Source organism: Agelaius phoeniceus, chromosome 25 (assembly GCF_051311805.1).
Source record: "Agelaius phoeniceus isolate bAgePho1 chromosome 25, bAgePho1.hap1, whole genome shotgun sequence".
In the NCBI taxonomy this organism is placed as follows: domain Eukaryota; kingdom Metazoa; phylum Chordata; class Aves; order Passeriformes; family Icteridae; genus Agelaius; species Agelaius phoeniceus.
The window spans coordinates 114,392-138,551 of NC_135289.1; the positions used below are offsets into that span (position 1 = coordinate 114,392).

The 24,160-nt window shown below is 43.4% G+C and overlaps 1 protein-coding gene across 3 annotated transcripts; it reads right to left on the bottom strand.

Moving 5' to 3' along the window:
• Positions 1 to 315: 315 nt before the first annotated feature.
• LRIG2 (leucine rich repeats and immunoglobulin like domains 2) lies at positions 316 to 23,748 on the bottom strand. 3 transcript variants are annotated; one of them, XR_013185240.1, is made up of 19 exons: positions 23,369 to 23,748; positions 18,971 to 19,042; positions 18,421 to 18,495; positions 17,795 to 17,929; positions 17,135 to 17,278; positions 16,861 to 17,004; positions 15,949 to 16,092; positions 15,572 to 15,715; positions 13,372 to 13,452; positions 12,471 to 12,542; positions 12,263 to 12,331; positions 10,605 to 10,768; positions 9,043 to 9,363; positions 7,707 to 7,988; positions 6,040 to 6,489; positions 5,417 to 5,566; positions 4,257 to 4,538; positions 1,169 to 3,358; positions 316 to 967 (listed from the first exon to the last, which is right to left on the bottom strand). XR_013185240.1 is itself a non-coding variant. In XM_054648958.2 (18 exons), the coding sequence occupies exons 1-18, from the start codon at positions 23,605 to 23,607 to the stop codon at positions 3,132 to 3,134; spliced, it is 2,982 nt and encodes a 993-aa protein (XP_054504933.2). In that variant the 5' UTR covers positions 23,608 to 23,748; the 3' UTR covers positions 316 to 3,131. The 3 variants fall into 3 exon arrangements, 2 of the variants coding, with proteins under 2 accessions (XP_054504933.2, XP_054504931.2); XM_054648958.2 differs by having other exon boundaries at positions 316 to 3,358; positions 6,253 to 6,489; XM_054648956.2 differs by having other exon boundaries at positions 316 to 3,358.
• Positions 23,749 to 24,160: the final 412 nt, after the last annotated feature.

A 24,160-nucleotide genomic window follows, 5' to 3' on the forward strand; every position in this document is an offset into this window, starting at 1 on the left:
AGAAAAGTGTGGGGAGCACAGTGATGTGCAAGGCTCCTGGCACAGAGTTAACACTACTGTGGAAGAACCACCCCTCCTCCATTTTCCAAAAAGGGTACAGGTACTTCCTGCAGGAAAACTGAAATGACAACCGCAGAATCAGAGAATGGTTGAGATGCAAACACCCTCCAGAGCTTACCTTGTCCAAATCTCAGAGTCCCAGAACCATGTCCAGCTGGCAAAGTTTACTCTATTTTTTTCCCCCTATGAAAATTAAATACCATAGGAAAAAATATAATGATTCAATTTGCAAACTAACAGAGTTACACTGAATGCTCAATGTATACAGCATTTTATTGTTTGGACATATGTTACAATGGACAATCATATATTACATATGCTATACAAAATATACATTCTGCTGTGAAAAAAAAAATATAAATAGACAATAGGAAATAGCAAGAGGGAAGAGAAGCAGCTTTGCTCTTGCTGCTTCTGAACCCCCTCAGTTCCTGTACCGGTAGTGCTTTGGCATTGATTGAGGCAATTGCTTGTTTTTACTGAAAAAAGAAAGGCCACTCTGTCCCTCTACAAAGGGGAAACAAGACACACATGATTTTCTCCTCCAAGTCTACCAAAGAAGTTTTTCCACAGTGCAGCAAAGTGTCACCTACTTACAAGCATCAGCTATTTACAACCAGCTTATGGACTTTAAATGCTCATGGAAGGATGTAAATGTCTTAAATCAGGATTCAGCTTTTATAGGCCAATCTCTCACAGAAATCAGAGCAGCTTTAGCTGCACTCTCTGACAGCCAGCATAGTCCTGGTACAGACAGTAGCGATTTTAAAGCCCTGACCCAGGACAAGCAGGTCTCACCTACCTAAAGTGAATTCTCTTGCTCCAGAGAGTTGTACCCCAAGTACTCTCAGGGCCTGGATGATGCCAGCTGCACTGTGACAGATGTGTGAGCTCAGCTCCTACAAAGCTAGAGAGGAATGAAAGAAACAGGAATAAGCATTTGCCAAATGGCGATGAGAGAGCAGCAGCAGGGATGCGGTTTCCCCACTGCTGGCAATCACAGATGCCAGCAGCACCTTGTCCCAGTAGCCTGAGTGACTACTGGCTGAGAGAGCAGCCCAAAATGGTAAGGCTTTGCTGCTGCTATAGTTTCATGGCATGACCTGACCTTTTTCATCTGGATTTAAACTGACAATGCTGGGTCCTTGCAGCAGGGAGCACTTTGGATTCAGAATAAGCACTGTGCCTTAAATGCTGTCTGGGAAGGAAAAGTCTGGAGGAAATAAAACCAGAAAGAAATGAACTGATAAATTTCTTTTTTGTTAAAGATTTCACCTGTCAGAATTCCAAAATTTACAAACCTGTGTTTCTCTCTATTTTACCAAAAGGTCAAGGACAATTGCATCCCCTCCCCACTAAAGCTGCTGTCTACCAAAGCAGCCATGCTGGCTTTGAGAGCATGGGAAAAGGCCTTAAAAATATTTACCCATTTGCAAGGTTTTGACTATTATTCCTGTCCAAAGAGTCATGGGAAAAGCATCATTAATCCCAGTGTTTCCCCACTCATTTACTCAAATACTTCAGTCTCTAAATTCTGCTGTGATTCTGCACGACTAGACCTAACAATTGAGTCGTAAATCTATCAGTCCAGGAATGGATCAATGGGAATTCTCACATACCTACAACTGAGCTGGGCCAAAAAGGGGTTTCTTTACAAAAATATCACACAGATGGCTTTATTTGGGTCCAAATCCTATAGCTCCAAAGCAGACAGTAGTGACCAGGAAGGAAGCACCTCACTCTAAAGGCGTGACCACAGAGCACAATGTACCTGCTGAAAACCCATCCCTGAGGAGTCTTTTAACACCTTCTACCAAAAAGGGGCATTTTCCCCCAAAAAGAACAACTTTCCAGGAAGCCTTTATAATGTCATTTGTCATCCTCATTTTCTCAGGCACATCTCACTGAAACTATGGAGTCTGAGCTTCCTCTGTGTCAGCAAGATCTTTCAGTAGTGAGGGGTTCCCTGCATTGTATCATTTCTCATTTAAATATTCTCAAATATTTAAATATTTTGACCACACCAAGATTTAAGGGAACTATTAGTTCAACAATGTAGCCTGATATTTTACAAAAGAAAAGGATCAGTGTTTTAAATTCCATATGCCTTTGGCTATGCAGAAAAAATAAGTATTCATCAAGTGCTCTCTCAATTTACCTCATGCTTTTCATCACCACATTCTTTTTAAAAGTTCACTTAACTGTCAGCTGGAGACCCTCTCAGCAGATACAATACAAAGGGTTTTTTCATAGATAAAAGCTTAGATAAACCTTGAAATTCTGCTACTATCATGAAATGAATCAGCTTGCAGCCAGGCACACAGTTGTAGGCAACAATGAAATTCATCAATATCACAGTTCTACCACATATCTATAAGTAAATGCACTTTTCAAAACAAAGACAGCTCTACTCCCTCACAAACAAGCTTTCAGTCCCCCCAAGCTCCCCATATGGCTTAATATGCAGCTGTCAAGACTAACAGTGTGATACATACTTTAGCATAATAAAAAATAATTTACATTACAGTCAACACATTTATTTGCTTAGTGTATACAAAATATTTATAAATGCGAGTTTATTTACAACTAGAGTCCATTATTCATAGAAGAAAACAAGCCCCAAATTCAGACTGGCAACAGACACCTGCCAACAGTCTAAGGAAGGAAAAGCTGGCCAAGAGTTTTACACTTACAGTTCCGGGGGAATTCCATGAGGAGGCCCTGATGGTTTGTTTCCAAGCAGACAAAACACTGAAATAGCTACACACATTCTTCAGAGCTTTCCAAAACATGCACCACCACAAAGACTGCTTCCAGCATCACACAATCCATGTTTTAATGTTATTTTTGTAGATAGCACTAATTTTCCATGTGTTCTCTGGTGCACATTCCCATTTCCAATGGAAAAATTGCAGAAAAAAGGACACGTGCCATCTCCTCCAAGAGAGTCTGACTCTTTAGTACTTGCAGACACGTACACAAGCATCTTTGGCCTTGGGGTTAGGTTAGTACTGAGGTAGTAAATACAGTCAGTTAAAACGTGGATTTGCTTTCAAGGCTTTGCGAGTGTTTTATGTGGTTTCACTGTGGTCATGAATGTTCCGTGTCCTGTTAAAATCAAAACTCTCCTCCCGCAGCCTGTGGCAGGACCTGGGTGATGCCTGGTCCCGGCAACTGTTGGCAATAGTGTCGCTCCGGAGTGGCTGTGACGCCTCGTGGGCCAACGGATGGTGCAGGAACTGCGGGTGAGAGCAAGCCAGGTCTTTGCTGCCTCCCCACAGAGGAACCTGGAAGGGCTCTGAGGGAGAAAAATTAGAAGATAAACAGAAGCAAGTTCATAGAGTCAAGGAATATCCTAAGTTGGAAGGGACCCTCAAGGATCATGGAGTCCAACTCCTGGCCCTGGACAGACACCCCAACAAATCCCACCCTGTGCCTGAAGAGCGTTGTCCAAACATTCTTTGAGCTCTGGCAGCCTTGGGGCCATGACCATTCCCTGGGGAACCTGGGCAGTGCCCAACCACCCACTGGAGGGAGGACCTTTTCCTGATACCCAATCCAAACCATTCCTGACACAGCTCCAGCTGTTCCTCAGGTGCTGTCACTGCTCATAAAGAGCAGAGATCAATCACACTGAGATTTTAAAAAGATTTGAGCTCTGTGACTCGGCAATTACAATCCTTCTGAGATTATTTTCTCTGGTTTTGAGAGCATATTTTACTAGATGCTCTCCTTTTCCAGCAATCTCTTACAGTAACCAGGAACACATAGAGCTTCAGTGTGAATTTTTAAAAAGGTGATCTGGAAGAAAGTCAACAGAAAAATAACCAATTTAGGGAGCTCTTTGAACTTCAGGCCAGCTCAAACAGAAAGGCTATTTGAATTTCTTATGTGAAGCTCCAACTTTTGGTTAACACATGTCCTTGAAGTATAAGCAAAGACTCACATTCCACAAACTTAAACCTGCAAATTAAGAAATTCTATCTTTTTAACATCACCCTCTTCAATCTCAGGTACTGGATGCAAGCTGTTGCTTGCTGATGCAACACGGGCATTTGGAGAACAAGTATTTTAACATGCGAGTTATTCCACAAACTACTGGCACTTGAAGCTGTTTGTCAATAGTGAAGGGCAGCATAATGAAAGCCAAAGTTATTAGGGAATACAAAGCAACAAAAGGAAAAGTGGACACTCACCAATAATCTGCTGGGAAGAGATTTTCTTATCACTTTTTTTGTCATGGTTGGCAAGGAGGACAGGCACATCTCTGTCTCCTAAGAGATTACCCAGAGCATTGGTTTCATTGTGGGTGTGTGCTGTGTACGTTTCCTTGGGCATCTGCACCATGAGATTCGGGAGGCTTTGATCCAGGGGGTCCTCCTCGGTGATGAAGGCATAGGGACAGTACTCTCGGGTCCGGGAGTAGATGTTGGCATTGTCATAACAATCTGAGCAGATCACTAATGGTGCTGCACCACCTGATGAACACAATGGAAAAATAAAATACTCTCAAAAGGATGAGGATGCCAGATTTTCACAGGCTTTATGTCCTGGTATGATCATTTATTACAGCAGCACAGATTGAAGGCTCTTTTTAGAGTTAAGGGAGTAACAGAGTACTTGGCTTGAGAGGTCACATGAGAAATCCCCCAGGTTCCCCCATCCAAATTCTCCACAGCAGTCCCCTTCTGAAGCTGACCAGGGGAACCCATAGACATGTTCCCCTATTTCATGGGCAAAAAAGTTCAATGCAAGTGCAGCCAGCTTGGGCACCAGGGTGAAACAGCCTAGGGATTAAACTGGGATACCTGCCCACATCCAGCTTGGACCTGACTTGCCCCTGCATGCCCACACAGATCAGAGCTGATGATAAACCAGTCACTTAGATGAGCTGCTTCTCAACTCCTTCCTCATACAGACTCTAGTGCAGTGCGACTGGGCTGGAGGGACCATGGATGGGTGTGAAAAATTTACACTGAGGATCAATTTTCAAGCCAGCCTATATAATGAGTGATGAGTCCTCAGCATTTTGATGACAAAGAAGGCATCTCAATGACATAAACATCCAGAAAAATGTCCAAAAAAGGTAGGGAAATAGTGCAGACCCTTTAGTTATAACTGTAACAAGCCAACCAACCTTAAAACAAACCAACCAGCCAACCTTATACCAAGGATAGGAGTCACAGTTAGTCATCTGCCAAGCAAAATCTATTTTCCACCTCTTCTGCCTGGGCTCTTGAGATGCCAAAGGAAAGAAACAGGATAAAGATCTATCTTGACACTTAAGCTGTGAGGATGAGACTGTACATTGGCATCCTGATGAGGCACTGGCAACACACCTGAGGCCTTTGCTTACCATCTGTGCCTTTGTGCATGTAGCTGCCAGCTGGAGGCATCAGCTGCTGATGGCTCCCTGCCTCCAAGCTAGTGTAGCCTTCCTGAGGCTCAGACAGTGTTCCTTGGGAGGACAGGTAGCTGGGAATGTCAGCAGGTAGATTCATCTCCTCTGCAAGGCAGAATTAACATTGGCAACATTAAACAGTGTGAAGATTTCAAGGTATTAACACCACTATTCCCCACATTAACAAGAATATCCAGAATTTCAACTTGCATGTAGGTATTGTTTTTCTGCCTCAGTAATTAGAAATCCAGACAGCCAGTTCAAAGCTGACAGGGCCAGAAAGATACTTTACACCTATTATTCCAGGCCCTGAAAACATTTCTAAATTTATTCAAATATCTACTTCCAAACTTTACTGTTTTCCCTCAATGTAGGGCAAACCTAGTGTATAAGGAATAGAATTAGCACACTTCTGGTATTTAAAAGAACTTCTAAAATGGAGGAATTTGAGCAAAACCCTGAAGGGATTTTAGAAGGAAATCTTCAGTTCTTTAATCTTATCCATATGTAACAAATCCAGAAATTTAAAGTGTTTTTGACTAAAAACAGGACCAGAGACAGTTGATTTGACACTTAACCTGTGTTAGTGATGCTGTAGTCCTCATTCTTTCTCCTCATGTGGTAGATGACGATAACCCACACCAAGGACGTTCCCACCACACAACACACAACAACGATAATCACAATCCCTACTGTTGTCCAGCCATCCTCTTCATGGACAATGGCACTCTGGGAAGAATCACAGTTGGGGGAAGCCAGGACATTTAGGTAAATATGGCCACGCTCAGTACCCAGTGTGTTGGACATGATGCATGTGTACTTCCCAGCATCCTCCAGTCCTGCATCCACAATGATGAGGAGCTGATTTGCTGCAGCGAAGAAATGCCGCTCGGTGACTGTCAAGGGACCATCGTCCTTGGTCCAGTTGAGGCGAGGGGCAGGACTGCCACCAGCTATGCACTGCAGGACGGCAGTTTCACCTCGGGTCACTGTCCTGTCCTCCAGGGGCCTCATGAAGGAAGGAGTTTCTGGGACAAAAAGTGAAATTGTAAGATAACTTTAAAGAATCATGGAAAAATATAATGGGCTGGAAGGAAACTCAAAGATCATCCCGTCCCATCCCCTGCCATAGACAGGGACACCTTCCACTAGACCAAGTTGCTCCAAGCCCCACCCAAGCATTTCAAGCACTTCCTGGGATGGGGCAGCTGCAGTTGCTTTGGGAAACCTGTGCCACTCCAATTCTAAATTTGGCCATAATGTTAAGAGTCTGGAAGGAACTGACCTTCCATTTTTACTCAGCATAGTTCACAGGATGGGTCAGCTTGGAAGGGACCATAGTGGGTCATCTGGTCCTACCTCCCTGCTCAAGCAGGGTCATCCCAGAGTACATGGGACAGGATTGCACCCAGGAATATCTCCAGCTAGGGAGACTCCACTCTGGGCAGCCTGTTCCTGCACAGTAAAGAAGTTCTTCCTCACATTCATGCAGAGCTTGCCGTGCATCAGTTTCTGCCCTTGGCCTCTTGTCCCATTGCTGAGCAGCACCAAGCAGAGCCAGGTCCATCCTCTGACCCCTCCCTGCAGACACGGACACAGACTGATGAGGGCTCCTCTCAGCCATCTTTTCTCAAGATTGAACAAGCCCAGTTCCATAAGCCTTTCACAGAATCATGAAATCATTTAGGTTTGAAAAGGCCTCTAAGATTATCAAGTCCAACCATTCACCATTTCCTTCTAAGAGTGATGCTCCAGTCCCTTCATCATCTCTGTAGCCTCTGCTGGACTTGCTCCAGGGACTCTCCCTCTTGTCCTGAGGAGCTCAGAACTGGACACAGCACTCCAGATGTGCCTCACTAGGGCTGAGCAGAGGGGCAGGATCACCTTGCTGACCTACTGGCAATGCTCTTTCGCATGCATCCCAAGATCCCATTGGTCTTCTTTGTGGCAAGTTTGTTACCTGTGACAAAATTTGCTATAAGGCGACACAAATTACTTGCCTGACCTACACTGCTGGACTAAGATATGCCCCTCAGCTCCCTGCAAAGATCACACTAACTCCAACTCCACCAGGCAGCTCTGCAACTCAGGTTCTAAAGCTTCACTGTGTAAACATCACACCAAGTGCTGCTCCTTGTATTTTAACTTCATTCTCCACCATTTCAACTTGCTACTTATAGCTAAGCTACACTTCCACCGCAGATGTGCAGGGATCCATCTGCCAGTACAGGCCAGTCACACTTACCCAGCACAGTCAGGGTAGCATTGGCTGACAGTCCCCCTGCGATGTTCTGGGCCATGCAGCTGTAGATCCCCATGTCTTCCATCTTCACATTTGCAATGAAGAACACATCGTCCTCAGGCATGACATGCATCCTCCTCTCTCTTGCAGCAGGGAAGTCTGTGCCACCATCTTTCTGCCAGGAGATCTGTGGGGGTGGGTGGCCCTCAGCAGCACACTCCAGGCGGGCCATGGCCCCGGTGCGAATAGTGAGATCCATGGGAGTTTTCAGGAAAGAAGGGAGCTCTGGAACAAAGGGGACATCAATTCAGCATTTTCATTATCAGGTAAAATGCAGCAAAAGCTCCACAGTAGAGAGCAAATTTGAAAACATATCTGAAACACTCCATAAGAGAGAGCAACAGATTCTTCTGAAGAACTGCACAAATTTTCAGTGGTTAGTTTTAAGAGCCTTTCTCCCAAAATTTAAATGCAGTACCTGCAGTGTTCATAGAACCACAGAATGCTTTGATTTGGAAGAGATCCTTAAGACAAGGGCAAGGACACCTTCCAATCTCCCAGCTTGCTCCAAGCCCTATCCAGCCTGGCCTTGAACACTTAGAGGGATGGGGCAGCCACGGCTGCTCTGGGCAACCTGTGCCAACCTCACAGGGAGAAATTTCTTCCTACTATCCAATGCAAATGTACTCTCTTTCAGTTTAAAGCCCTTAAGTTCCTCTAAGATGATGAAGGGAAGAAGATGATTTCTCATGGAAAGAATCAAGGGAAAAGTCTTTGCCACATTTTTCTTCTCTGCTAACAGGGAAGGCATGCTTCCATCTCACCTCTTCTCTGAGGTACTGTGGGGACCAGTGGTCTGCTGACTGATGTGAACATTGTTTATTTTGAGGGAAGGGGAGGGAAGAAGACAATCATCATGGCTAGAAATAAAAAAAAAAATACTTCACTTCTGACTTTTCTGAGTTTTTACCACTTATTTTCTGATGAGTCTTCCCCAGTTTTACAAACATGTGGGAAAGGTGCTGAGTTCTGAGGAGACAGTAGAGGGAGCTTTTAGTTTAAAGAATTCCACCTCCAATTAACAAAATGATCAACTAATTGTGTTCTAATCAAGCATGGGAGATAAACGCCACTGTCAAAAAAGTGAACAGAGGTTTTTCATCCACAAAAAAAAAAAAAAATCACTTCTTTCCAGCTTTATAAAATTATGTGTGATACATCTAAATCCCATTGATATTTGCAAGAGTATTTTGGGCCAGCTTGTGAAAAATAGACTTGTAGCTACTTAAATGGAGTTTTAGGTTCAGAGTGTTTCTCCTTTTTTACCATTATCACTTACCATTGACAGTCAGCTTGGCTTTGTTGGAATAATTGGAGCCAAAGTGATTGGTGACAATGCACTGGTATTTCCCTTCATCAGTGAAATTCACATTGAAGAGGTGCAGGACAGTGGTGTATTCCAGCACCTCCCCACTTTGCTGCTGGTACCTGGCAAAGTTCTCAACGTCGGCATCATAGAGGACCTCGCTGTCTTTGCGCCAGGCTGTGGCCATGGGGGAGTCACTGCTGCTCACAGCAGTGCACATCAGGGTCACATTTGTGCCTCGCAGGGCCACCGTGGTCTCTGGGTGCACTCTGATCTGTGGTTTAGGGAAATTATCTGAAAAGAAAAGCACGAAGATCAGCTACTTTCCTCTTAAACTTGAATTAATATTGCAAGAAAACTCACTCAAAAGAATGCAAACAAAACCAAAACTTTGGGAACAGATGTCATGCTTGAGGGGCACACATTCAGCTATTTTGAGCTGGAAATCAAGCTGTGAAGGAGGCAGAAGAATCAGCATTGAAAACAATCAGTGTAGAAATGTGGTGCTGAGCAGCCCTGCCTTTTGTCCAGCTTCTGAAACTTGCTATATTTAGATCACACTCAAAAATCCTGCTCAGCTGAAGAGCCAGACCATTTTATGAAGGACTGAGACTTACTTTCAGATAGTTTAAATACCCTGAAGAGCCTTGAAGTTCTACAAGCACAAAGCATAACAAGCTGGAACTCCACTAACTCATCCCACTCGATGAAAATGGTTTCCATATCCATAAATTCAGCCAAGACACTCCCACAGGCACATGCAGAGCTCTGTCAGATGCCACTGTGGTGGTACTGGAGTGGAGAAGTAGGTGCATGCACCTACATGATTACTATTGTAGCCTTTGCCACCAAAGCAATGAAAGAATTGCACATACACAAATAACTGTTATAAAATCTGCCCACCAGGAAAAGGAAACATCAGGCCTGCCACAGGCTTCATGCAGACTCTGGGCAAAGAGTTTCAGATCACCATAAAAATCACAGTTATGGAGCACCAGAAAATGTGCCAGAGCCTGAACTACTCTAATTTCTGCCCAGAGCTGTGGCTGTCCCATTCCTGGAAGAGCTCGTGGCCAGGTTGAACAGGGCTTCGTGCAACCTGTTCTCATGGAAGGTGTCCCTGTCTAGGGCAGGGGTTGGAACTGGATGATCTTTAAGGTCCCTTCCAACCCAAACTATTTTATGATTCTGCAATATTCTGCTGGTACAGGCAAGAAGCAGGAAGAAAATGTCAAACAGACCTTACAAAGCTAAAGGTAGTCATAAGCAGGGAGAATGAAAGCATAATCCTTTCTTACTAGTAAGCTAAATAAAAAACAATGCCCAACAGCACTACTCCTTCAGGTTAACTTCAGTGCTCAAACACCACAGAACAGCAAAGAGATGCAGAATTAAACCCCAAACTTACAGCAGACTCAGGGATGTACATGGGCACCATGGCCAGGACCAAGTACCTCCTCAGAACTACAGCCTGATTTCAGCTACATGACTTGTGTTACTGTGCTTTTGTATCAAAAGTCACTAAAAATACAAACCACAAACAAAGTCATCAGGGTCCACACTGAGAAGGCTTTGTCCTGCCAACCAGTCAGGGTGAGCACAGCTGACACTGACAGCCCGCAGCAAATGGTTCTCACTGAGCCACTGGGGCAGCCATTTCAACTGGCAATCACAAAGCAAACTGCTTGTGTTCAACACTCTGCAGAAACAGAGCAAAACAAAATGGTGAGTGAAGGTTAGTTCACATGCATACATGTGATTTCACACAGCAAAGCAACTTAAAGCATACAGATACAGACATATCATATTTACAGTATTATTTTATACTTATAAGTATTTATTATAAAATCTTGGGTATTTATGCTAGAATCAGTCCCTCTATATCATCATTAAAACCTAACATTTCATTTTAATCCTGGAGAATATAAACTCAGAGTTTCAACTTCTAAAAAAACAATCCCAAAACCACTAAGCCTGTCTTTACAACTATCTCATCCCTCTTTAAAGCAATTAAAAGAACATAACATTGCAGCGCAGCTCCATGTTTCAAACTAAACACAACTGCCATTATGAAATGAGCAAAAGCCTCAATTCTCATTTTAATGCCAGCTGATAAATATTTAATGCCAAAAGTGATTTACTTCATACAGATATCAACTGCAACAGCTTGTTTTCTCTGCTCGACAGAAGACCTACCGACAGAAAGCAATGATGGGTCTCTTCTTTCCTACCACCTGCTTTCAAAGTTTCCCAAGTATTATTACTCATTCGCTGGAGAGCCAGACGCCACCTCTGAACTGCCTTCAAGACATGGGGGCTGAGTTTTATTTGCCAAATACTCCAAATATGAGTTTGACTGACTTGAGACAGTCTAGCATTTAATAAGAATGTATCCTAATGATGTATCCTAAGATGCAGCCAGTCATGGGAGAAAAGAGGCACCAAACAAGCCAGGATTCCATCCTGCTCTTTGCCTGCACATATCAATGACTCATCACTTTTAAAATACATCAGAGAAGGCAACTTTAATACCTGAAATAGTCTCCTCACAGCAGCAGATCTTGCAGACTAAGTCCATCTGGCCAAGGTTAACTAATGGAGTAGTAAACAGTTTTAGACCAGATTACAACAGTCAGAGACTTTATCTCACAGAAAGGACTGCATTACAGTAGTATTAGTCTTGGGTGTGAAGGTCATTTCACATTATACTACTTCAGATGTCTAAAGACCACAAGAGACCCTATCAGCTTAAACAACTGCTGAGCACATAGAAAATCTTGTCTAGCTGTGAATTTTAAAGCCTTTCCCTAGGCCCCAAAAATAGGAAGAAAAACACAGGATTTGCTAATCCCCCTGAGAGATTCCTGATGAATTATTTGTTTTGTTCACTGCCTACATGCAGCACTGAGCCTGCTGCAAAATCAGGATAGGAAAAGCTTAATGGTTCAGTACTGCAAGAAAAAGTTAACTCCTCCTAACTGCAAATAAGGAAATGCAGTTGAAGATTTTATCAAACCTTAAATCTAAATATTCTGCTACCAACTTTGAGTTGATATTTTACCAGCATTGCTGCAAATATTTCATGATGAAAGCAGGCACACTTCAGACAACTTCAAACAACCCTACAATGGCTGAAGAATTCTTTCCAAGGTAGGGCTGGTAAAGAATCTCTAAATAATTGTTATGAACTTACAGCTCCTTCAGCTGAGCCTGGGCAAAGGCATTTTCTTGGATGGACATTATTGCATTGTTGCTTAAATCTCTGTAAGTTAAGCAAAGAGTACAATGAGGAGTCAGTGTGATTTCATATGCTGCCTTCAGTTAAATGCTTGAAAATCTCACAAAGAACACAAGACTAAAGTTGACAAATAATTAGGAGTTCTACAAATTAAAATACTTACAGATGTTCAAGTCCTTCGAGACCAGAGAATGCTTTTTTGGTAATTGACTTAATTTGGTTTCCTTGCAAGATTCTGAAAATAAAGGCCCAGAAACCAGTCTGAATGTCAATATGAGTTCAGAAACAAGACCCAAAAGAAATACCTATGATGCTTAACTACATTTTTTTCTAATTGTAGCTGAGATACAGGACTAAACACTATTCTTTTTAGCTTAAAGGCTCAACTATTTTTCCTGAGAACAGGGCTTCTTTTCTATTTTCAAATTAGAGATTTGGGTCAGAAATGTGTCAGAAGATAATTTAAGTCAGGAGGATGAAAGAGCAGTAAGTAGAATTTGGGAATGGAGCAATAACTTCCTAATACCAACCTGCTACCACCACACAACTTCCTGGACCGCACCCTCACACCAGGCTACTTGTTATAAACAAAGTTTGTAACCACACAGGATGGAGCTTCCCAGAAAACACGTGGCACTGGATGAAAAGTGCACAGTCTAAGTATCAAGCAGTTTGTTAATGCAATAGTGTTTCAAATTTGCTCAAAAATACTTTGTATTTTGGGGGTTGTTTTTTTGATAAGTAGTAACTTTTACCCAAACCACAGAAACACAAAAAATGACAATCACCACACAGAGGGAGTGAGGTATTCAATAATAAATGCAGTCAAATACTTATGCTTCATCTCACCAAATTGGTGCTGTAAGGAAATGCAGTGCTACATGGATCTGATGCCCCTGAACAAGGAACTCAGGACTACATCGAGTGGTTGTTACACACAAGTGGAAACACTGTGAGAAAGGCTTTCTACCTCATGTCATTGACTGGCAATTACTTAATATTTTGCACTCTCCCTCTCTGCATGCCTGGGAAATGCTGTTGCTCCCCTAATTTGTAATACATACAGTTTATCCAGCCTGCTGAGTCCCACAAAAGCTTCATTTGCATCTTCTATGGCCCAGGAGATCTCATTGTTCCGCAAGTCCCTGCAGGAGAAGACATTTCTCAGAAAGAAGACTTGGAACATCATTCTAACCAGGGCTAGTGGTGAGCTGGGGAAGACAGGCCAGGTATGGGGCTCTGGCACACCTGCAAGGTTTCAAACTTTTACAAAACTAAACTTGTCAGGAAATGAATTTCTCACTTCAGAGGGGCAAAAGGGAAAACTTCATAAGTGCTGCAGTAAGCACCACAAACAAATTCCACAGCAGAACTTCTTGATGTGGCATTTAAGGAAAGCCCCAGTCTGACCAGTACTTTTCATGTGATGGACTATATGCCAGGAGCTGGGAGAGGCTCTTGAAGCAAGTTGGTTCATGTAAGGGAATTAACCAATACACCAGCAGCATTAACCTTCACAAGTAACAGGCTTATACCAGCATTAGCATATTAAGGAATTACACCCAGGCTACAGTGTAGGCCTGTCAGGCACACCTTGGTGGCTTTTTCAAGATGAAGTTGATATTCTGCTCACAAATCTTGTTATCAGCTAATGGTATTTCTGGTTGACCTCAGCATAGCACTTCAGCCCCTCATGGAGAAGAAAGGTCTGAACAGCAAAAGCAATACAGCAATAATACAATTTGGAGAGGATTAAATGCTCTTCAGAAAGAAGATGAAATAAATTCACTTGCATTTTTAGCCTGAATGGCATGGACTGAGCCAAAAGCAGCTGTTTTGATACCACCATGCATAGAGAGGAGTGTATTTAAAGGAAATCATGCTAATAAAAAATATTCTACGAACAGCTAGATAAAGCTTCCAAACAAGTCAACTGACACAAATCTAGCTGCATACACAGGCAACTGTATATACCACTCATATAAGCACCTCTTTCCCTGTGCTAATGAGGGGAAAATGAAGTATCTACTTTCCCATTATGTGAGACTGTAAACTGTGTAGAACACCATTGTGGAAGAGACTGGGATCAACCTCCAGGATATCATCAGTGGTAACAACAATTTTCTTACTTTTCTTACTCTGAAATATAGAAGTCCTGTCAAAATCACACACAGAAATACATACACCAGCTGTAGCACCAAACAACCAGCACACAACCAGCAATGGAACAAAAACCACATGGTATCTCTCATTTTTTGAGGTATTTTTACACTCCACTACTCAGACCACTCAGCAAAATGAGTGAGCAGCCCAAAAGAAAACCCCTCATTGTGTGAGAGAGGAGTCGGCTCCTCATGCCTGGCTGGGCACTAATGCTTGGAGCCTTGTTAATCACCCCTGCTCTCCATCCTGCACATTCCAGTCCCAAAGCAAAGGGCCAGGCCCTCACTGTTGACATCCCTGAGAGCCCAGGACAACTTAATAATTAATCTGCTCTTGTTCTTTTTCATGCTACTCTAAATCTAAGAAATTAGGTTTAATTATTTAATTAAAAGGTTGTATTAAAGTTAACAGAGTATGACTGCTTACATGAACCTCTCCGGTGAATTTGCTTAATTAAGCATTTATTTAATGAAGTGACAGAGGGGTTATAAATTTTCACTCCTTTCTCAAGTACTGTTGTTTAAGATAATTACAACTGTTCAGATCTACTTGGGACAGGACTGGATCTCTTCAGAAATATCCAAGATCTGCCAGAAAAGGTCCTGGCAAGTGCAAAGCTGTGCCTTAAACAGCAAGAAGCAACTCTACACCCCCAGTTATGTTTGTGAGGTCAGAACATGAGCAAGATGGGCTAAACCACACCTTCTACAACACAGAAAGGTTCAGTCCTTGGTTTCTGAGGTTCCAAACCTAGGGAAACCCTCTAGAATAAAGAGCTCCAGGCTATTTGCTTCACAACTGGATACACAAGGTACCCACACCTCTCAGAAGCCACAGAACACACATCTGAGTACCCAAGGTCACCAAGTCATTGTTTCTTATACCTCTGCTATTGAGCAGTTGGCTTGTTTTAGCTGGGCTGGAATTCTGTCATCTTGGCAACCAAAAGATTATCAGCCCTTCCACACCTGCAGGCAGGACAGCACCAACAATGATCTCAGGCTCCCACAGTGCAATATCCATTATCTCTACTTCCAAAAGCTCCACTTAAACTAAAATTGCATTAAACTGAAACGTCTGTTTGAAGTTTTCTGTACTTACAAGGTTTGAAGATTTGTCAGACCTCTAAAGACACCATCAGCAATGTGATTAATGTGATTGTCACTCAGGTTTAGCTTCTCCAATAAACCAAGTCCCACAAAGGCAGATTCCTTGAGGCGAGTGAGCTGATTGTATGACAAGTCTCTGAAAACATTCAACACACACTTTAAAGGCATGCAGGGGGATTAATTATTAAGATACTATCTGACTTGATTGACTATTGTGTTCTAATTTCTCTAACAGAACACTTATAATTAAAATACATCATCGCCATGGGCCTAGCAAGGAAATTGAGTACTTCCTTCAGTAATTCATTCTTGCCAATCAATAACTGCAACATTTCAAAAATCCCCAATGAATAGTAGCCCAGGACTTACAGCTCAGCAAGTCTTTGGCAGAATTCCCATGCATCTGGGCTGATCCTGGTGATGGCATTCTGGCTAACATAGAGTTGTTGCAATGTCCGCAGCCCATACAGCCAGCCCTTGTTTACTTCTGTTAAGTTATTATGTTCCAGTTCTCTAATGAATTAGACGGAAAAAACATTTGCCAAATAGATAATAAATGAAACATCTACTTACAAAATTTCACCTTATGGATGTCAAAATTATTTATTAACTTTAAGCCTCAGACAACACAAAATGCATGATTCTTTCAATCCTGTTAAATTTTAAAAAAGTAACTAAAGTATATGAAGAACTGAGTAACTAAACACCAGCTTCAGGGATGAGTGGCAGAAACAAAACTATAATCTCTATTCTCAAAAATAACTTTTTAGAAAAGAAGTCTTCTGCTAACATCACATCATACATCCTTGTGTTCACACTGTCAAAGTCATGGAGGAAAGAACAACCCCATGCTATGGGGACTGCAAATAAAAACCAGCAAAAAGCAACTACAGAGGCAAACATTCTTGATCAGCATGTAGGAAGAAGCTGGAAAGAAGACCAATATAAAGGAATCACAAGACTGGTTTGTGTTGGAGGGACCTCAAAGATCTTCCAATTCCAGCTCCCAGCCATGGGCAGGGACACCTTCCACTAGACCAGGTTGCTCTATTCAACCTATTCAGCCCTATTCTACCTGGCCTTGAACACTTCCAGGAATGGGGAAATGTATCTTACCACTTCTGAAGTAACCAGACATGACATAAAAATAATGGGAAAACTATTTTCCTATGATTTTGTCAATATTCCAGCACAGCCTTGATGTAAGGGAAACCATACAGGACACAACCCCCCAGAGCCATTTTCTTTATGCTAAAAAACTCCACAACCAGGCGTACTCACAATTCCTCTATATTACCCAGGCCAAAGAATGCTCCATCCATTAGTCTGCTAATCCCATTGCGCTGCATTTTCAAGGATTTTAAGGATTCCAATCCTTGGAATGTAAGGCTTTCCACTATTTTAATCCGGTTCCTTTTCAGTTCCCTTTCATAAAGATGACAGTCAAATATTAAGACACCTTGCAACAAGCATCACTGTGTGAAAGTCAAGAACATGCTGAGATTAACAGCTCAGCTGTAAATGTTGTTTGGATGTTTTCAAGATTGTTACTTACAGAAACTGCACATGAGGCAATCTGAAGATCTTTGGTGGAATCATACTAATCCTATTTCTGTTCAGTTTTATCACCATTAGTGAGCTAGATAAGTTATCAAGGCAACCTGCTTCTAGAGTAGTTATTCTGTTGTTACTCAGATTCCTAAGGAAGAAAGGAAGGAGGCCTTTCAGAACACAGAGAATTTGATGAACACAATGGCACAAGCACCTCAGAGCAACCACTGATTAAGTGAACCCAAGACCCTTGCAAAGTTACATGAGAAATCTAAATCACCAAGCTAAATCCTTCTTCCCAAAGGAATAGGTGTGAGGAGCTGATTTTTACAGCATGTCCATGTTTCAGGTAGAAGTGGTTAACACAATGTCCACAGTGATCTACTCAAACAGGGCAGAAATTATTCCCTGTCCCTGATGGCTTATGTACCTGCATTCTGACAACAGCAATTGCTGTTTTCCGGGTTATTTGGGAAAATACAATACAGATTGGTATGAAAACTATTTTATTTCAAGGACATCTGTAGCTCCATTAAGCACTGCTAGCAGCTCAAAGCTGTGTAAGGATGTCGACTTTAGGACACTAATTTAAGAGTAAATGAGGTCTCCAACCCTATCATTGTAGAGCCAGGAATCCCAGAAACAGAAGTTCACTCATACTTACAGGTACTTCAGTTGCATTCGTGGAAAGGAAGAGGCTTTAATTTCTGAGATAAGATTAGAACTAAGATCTAGATTTTCCAATGAAAGGTAGACCTGGAGTTGCTCAGCATTTATTTCTGGAATGGTATTGTGCACCCTGAAAAAGATCAGCAATAACTATGATTATCACAACATCTCATCCTTCTGGATGCACAGCTGAAACAGCAAGAGGATTCTGTATATCAACAGTACTAGTGAGCCTCATAAATGGGACATGCACAACATGCTTAAAAAAGTGTTAATTCCTAAAGCAATACTGCAAATCCAAGAGCTATTTGCCACCATGACATATGAACAGATTCAAATTCTGAGGCCTATAGATGAGCTGGTCCTGTGGGAAGTTCCTGGACTGAATCCCACCCTTTTAAAGCTGCCTGCCTTGGTTAACTGCATTTTATTGGTAATTTAGGGTGACTTGATTGTCCAACTGATTTGTATTTCTTTAAAGAGCGCTTACATATTCCCTGATGCTCTTCATGTGAGCAGTATTTCAAGAAAAAAAGATGTTTTCCTACAATTTGATAGCAGAACTCTAACATGGTTCTCCCATTTGTTAAACAAGAAAAAGGCAGATGAGCTATTACTTACAATGAAAGAAGAGTTATATTCGAAGTTGTTTCTCCAAAATATGGAATTTCACTTAGCTCATTGTAATTCATTTTCCTTAAATAGAGGGCAAAAAAGATTACTGACACTTCAAAGAGGAGAAAAATCCTTCTGTATACAGAAATAATTAATATCAATGGTTTTAAAAATTTTACTGTATTAACAATACTTAGTAATTGACAAAAAAGATTCCTCAAGAGCTTAAATACTAACAATTTGAATGGTGAAACACGCTAGCTTTTCTCATTTTCATTGATACTATTACTTCTCTTTCATTTGAAATCAGCTATAGCCAAAATAAATACTCCTCATTTCTCTTTAAAAACACTGGTCTTCTGCTCTTTCATGAGAAAGATTTCTGCTCACAACACCATAGTTTTATACATAAAATGTGCTGCCAATATGGAGCATCAATTTTTAATTAACTTGCACTGAATATTTCTGCAAGACAGACCAGGTATCTTGACATGCACTAAAACATTCTCATTAGAAAGGATATCTTTAGACTTTATCCTCATAAAAAACAACTTACACTTCTTGGAGAGTAGGGACAGACAAATCAATGCTCCAATTGGATGATAATAAATGATTATAACTTAAATCCCTAGAGAACAGAGAAAAAAGTTATTTAGTTCCTGGAATAATAATAAAAAAGCTCAACAAACCCAAAACATGTATACATTATGCAATCTCAAGTTTGAAACTGCATTTATGTATTTTATACAGTTGCTCCTTCACTAAAGAAAAGAGCTTGTTTTAGTGGTCACTCACAATTAAAAGTCTAAACAGTTCTGTTTCTCTGTTTGAATAAAAAAAAAAATTAGTTAAAGCTTCTTGATAGGAACATTGTACTTGACCAGAGAATTTTGGCTTTAATCCAGAGCTTTATGAACAACACTTGTCCACTACAAGAAAGAAAAACTTTGCAGGGACATGAGAGTAATTTCTTACAAAACACCCATTATTGAACTGCTTCCATTTTCTTAGTTTCCTAAGACGCTGACTAGCCAAGGCAGGCTTATTTTAATGGAACAATATACAGAGAATTCCCAAACAAGCTGAAGTAGAGAGAACCCTGAGGCTGGGAATCTTATAAACAGATGCTTTAGCACCAGCTGGTTTTACTTATAAGAATCAAATGCAGGAGTTGGACTCTTTCAATGGGCAAGAGTCATTAAATCCAGCTTTAATGCTCACATTGGGTGTTGGTGCTATTCCCATTGCTGTAACTTTACACAGCATCTTACTTTTGCCTTGGACTTGGTGCATAAATGCAACAGAGGCATCCACTTCCGAGCACAGGCTGCCTCTAGTCATGATGGACCAAAAAAGATCAGGTTTGTGATGGAAACCCGGTCCCAGCCATGCCAGAAAGGACAGGCATATGTCAGTCCAAAAGGTGAAACCAACCCATCTATGTGACATTTTGCTGGTACAAGTCCAGCACAGAGGTGAATCTCCGAAAGCTCACGCCAAGAGCCTGAATCCTTGTGTATCAGGCAGGCAGCAGCTATGCTGACACAAGAGACAAAATCACACTTTGCAACCACAACTCTATTTATCTGTTAAAATGAATATTAAAATGCAAATGAGTATAATTCAAAATATTTCCATTGACAACCAGGTTTGGACAAGCCACAGCATCCACACACGCCTCTGTTCCTGCAACAGCTTTGGGCCTGTGCTTGACTCCACATGCACCAAGGGCCAAACTTGATCCTGCAAAAATCATTAAGTCCAATTCCTGGTCCAGAACAGGTCAACCCCAAAATTCCACTGCATGCCTAAGAGCATTGTCCAAACACTCCCTGAGCTCTGGCAGATTAGTTTTGATCTGTAAGACCACAACCTACTAAAAGACAACATGGACTGACAATTGACAAACTACAGTATAGTTACAGTTGTTAACTTTCACTCAGGTTCAGTGTAAAGATTCTGCTGAATTATTAAAATCCTGGGTGTCATGACAAGTCAGGCAGTTGTTAATGTATTCTTTTAATTACACCAGGATGCAAATTATACAGATAGAGCAGTGTGGGTTTGGAAACAATTGGAAAAAAAAGACTCAAGAGAACCTGGAGAGAAGAACTGCAGCCAGTCGCAGAACTATTCTGCAGCTCTGCTTCCTCAGTACATGTGGTAATTAAGCCAGCCCTAAACACTAGGAAAAACACAAAAACAACCAAGCATGAGCTGCTCCTGAGCAGGCTTCCCACCTCAGGGGGCTGAATGCTCAAGACACTCTCTCCAGCTGCCCACATTCCCCTGGACCGTGCTCAGCCCCAGCCTCTGGGCATCCACAGGAGCCTGGCACAGACAGGTGGAGGGAAATATGATCCCAAATCCCAGCAGTAGACTTTCCTGAATTTTTCAAACATGCAGGCACCCAGCCAGTGCTGGCAGTCTAATCTTGGAGCAGAGTGTTTAACCAGAGCAGGAAGTACTAAGCCATGCTGTTTCCAAAGAACCAGTGCGCAACAGATGGAGGAAGGAGACAATGGACATGGAAGATAACGCTGCAGCCCTCAAGGTGTGCAGATACTCCACTAATGAGCAAAACCAGGCCATGGGTTCTGAGCCAGACCAACCTGTATATCAGGCACAGCTAGCGGGCACTGACATACATCTTGGAAGCAAGATTAATACACATAGAAAACTGAAACTTGATTTTTCTAAGGCTTTCAGGAAGACTATAATAGAATATGTTAGCTGGGTAGGGAACCTACAACAACCTTCTAGTCCACCTGCCTGACTACTTCAGGACTGACCAAAAGTTAAAATTATTCAGGACACTAAATTCCTCCAAATTCCTCCTAAATACTGACAGCCATGGGGCCAAGGTGATGAGGATGTGCTAACAACCAGTTATCCCCCCCAGAAACCTACTGTCGTAATATTGAGTTAGAAATTAAGATTTTAATTCAGAAAGCACAGGAAGTATTTTTCTATTATTACTCAGATTTGGACTACAATGAAGTTTTCATTACAATAAGTCCTCTTTCAAGAAGTTGGGTAGAGTTGATATTTAAAGTGATTCTGACATTATTTATATCTACATTCTGTTACTAATGCTTTTCTTTTTCAAACAGACCAACTGATCACAAAAAACAGAATTAATACACCGGCTGATTTTCTGTGTTTAGAGATCATTCAATCACACAGCTAAGACTCCTGCTATTCTGGAGAACCAGATGCCATTCCCTTGTTCTGGAAAAGCCAAAGCCAAAGAAGCCATCCTTTAAGCAGCCTTTTTAACTGGGAGGCCCAAGCTGAGCAGAATACAGAGCAAACATGCAAAATTTGTATTTTGGAGATTCATCTGGTATTGTATACAACATCATCTAAACATTAATTTTGAGCTTAAGTGGTACTCATCTCTTAAGTAAATAAAACAGAACACACATACCAAAGTGATTATGGATGATGAAGAATGATCCTAATTCAGCCAAGCTGAGCATACTGTGGCACTGCAGAGGTGTTGATGCAGAATGCAGGCAGCCAGTTGAGCTCACCCAAAAAATCTACTGTGAACAGAACTTGCTGAACTAATTAACTGATACCTGAACTACTTCTATTCATCATCTGTCTGGTTACCAGGATATATAAACACACCTGCCACTATGGGACTAGAGGCAGTGACCACCAGCATTGTGCTTCTCTCTGCTCCTACACACAGGGCTGGCATTCCTTACTCTAAAGAAACTAATGTTAACAGGCAGACATACAAAAAAAAATATTTCATAACTCCCTAACTTCACAACACTTTTCATCACCTACCAGGTTAGCCACAAAACATATATAACTTCAGAGGCAAAATGAAGTTTCCTGAGTACTTCCATCATAAAAACCAAGTTTTGTTCCGCTGGCTTCAATAAAAACAAAAAGTGAAAATAAAACCAACCTGCACACACACACACACACACACACTGGAAGCACCACCTGCAAGTAATTTGAGAATTAGGAAAAAGAAGAATTTTTAGTCCCCAGTGCCAGTTGAAATGGTATCACAGAACTAATAGAGAAAAGCACATCAGGGACTTGATCATGTGAGAAAAAATAGGCTTTGATTAATTTTAAACAGCTGGTATACATTATAGGTCATTTAGATTCAGAACTGCTAGAGTAGTACTAGTGAAGAAAAAACATCATCCATGCTTCATGTGCCAAAATCCTGAAAGCCACAACAGAGGATAGATACAGAATGGATAAAGAGCAGCTCTGAGGAGGACTTGGTGATGTTGGTGGATGAGAAGCTCAACAGAAACGTGCATCTGCAGCCCAGAACAACGCCCCCCCCCCCAGCCCTGGGCTGATCCCCCAGGATGAGCAGCAAAGGACGGAGCGATGCTGCCCCTCTGCCCCGCTCAGGTGAGACCCCACCTGCAGAGCTGCCTCCCACCCTGGGGCACCACTGCCGGGTGCTCTGCCCACAGCCCTCCGGGTTCCGTGAGAACATCCCGCGGACAAAATCACAGAAACTGTTAGGTTGGAAAACACCTCCAAGATCATTGAGTACAACCTATGACCAAACACGACCCTGTAAATCACACCACGGCACTGAGTGCCACGTCCAGTCGTTCCTTGAACACCACCACCTCCCTAGGCAGCCCCTTCCAATGCCTCATCACCCTTTCTGTGAAGAAATTCCTCCAGATGTCGAACCCGAACCTCCCCAGGCACAGCTGAAGACTATGTCCTCCTGTCTTACTGCTTGTTACCTGGGAAGAGAGCCCGACCCCCCAGTTGACTGCACCCTCCTGACAGGAGTTACAGAGCGAGATAACGATACCGAGCGCCGAGCCCTGCCGACCCTTCAGCCCGGGCCTCGCACCGCCCCCGCCGCCGGGCCCCGGGCCCGCACCCCCGCCAGGCCGAGACCTACCCACAGCCCACCGCCCGTCCAGCCCCGCAGCCCCCCGCGCTCACTCACAGCCCCGTGGTGCCGGCGGGCAGCGGCGGAATCCTCCGCGGGCCGGGCCCGCTGGGCAGGCGCTGCCGGCTGCAGTCCAGCAGGCCGCGGCGGCACGAGCAGGGCGCGGCGCAGGGCTCAGCAGCGGCCGCCCGCGCACACAGCGCTGCCGCCGCTAGCAGAAGCAGCGGCAGCAGCGGGGGCCGGCCCCGCGGCGGCGGCCCGCGGGCGGCCCGTACGGCCGGCCCCGCTCTCCGCATCCCCCGGCCCGGCCGCGCCGCCCCGCCCGGAGCTACCGCAACGCGCAGGCGCCGAAAGGCAGAGCCAGCACAAGCGCCACCCTTCGCTGACTCCCGGCTGATTTACCGAGCCGGGCTCGGCGGGGCCAGGGGAGCGAGGTGCCACCTCAAGCCCCGCCCAGCACCCCCGACAGGGCTCTCGGGGCGGGGTACGCATGCGCGGCGACACGGCCGGCAGCCCGGGCGGCCCCGCGGCCTGCAGGCACAGAGGGAGCGGTGCCACCGCAAGCCCCTCCCACACGACTTCCGCTTGGCGGTATAGGGGCGGGGCCGGAAGGGCTCCGGTGCGGCCTTAGGCGGGACGGGCGGGCGTGTGGGCAGGCGCTTTCGGTGGCTCCGCTTCGTCCGTTTGCACCGCCAGCTTGTCCTTCGGTGGGTGTCGGGGTCTGCACGGAGGGCTCAGATGACCCACTGCTGTTCCTTCCAAGCGGATCCGTTCCGTGTCACGCTCTCCCCGGGCTGTGGCTGCAGCGCACCTGTGCTCAGGTGTCCCCAAAGCTGTGCAGCTCCACTG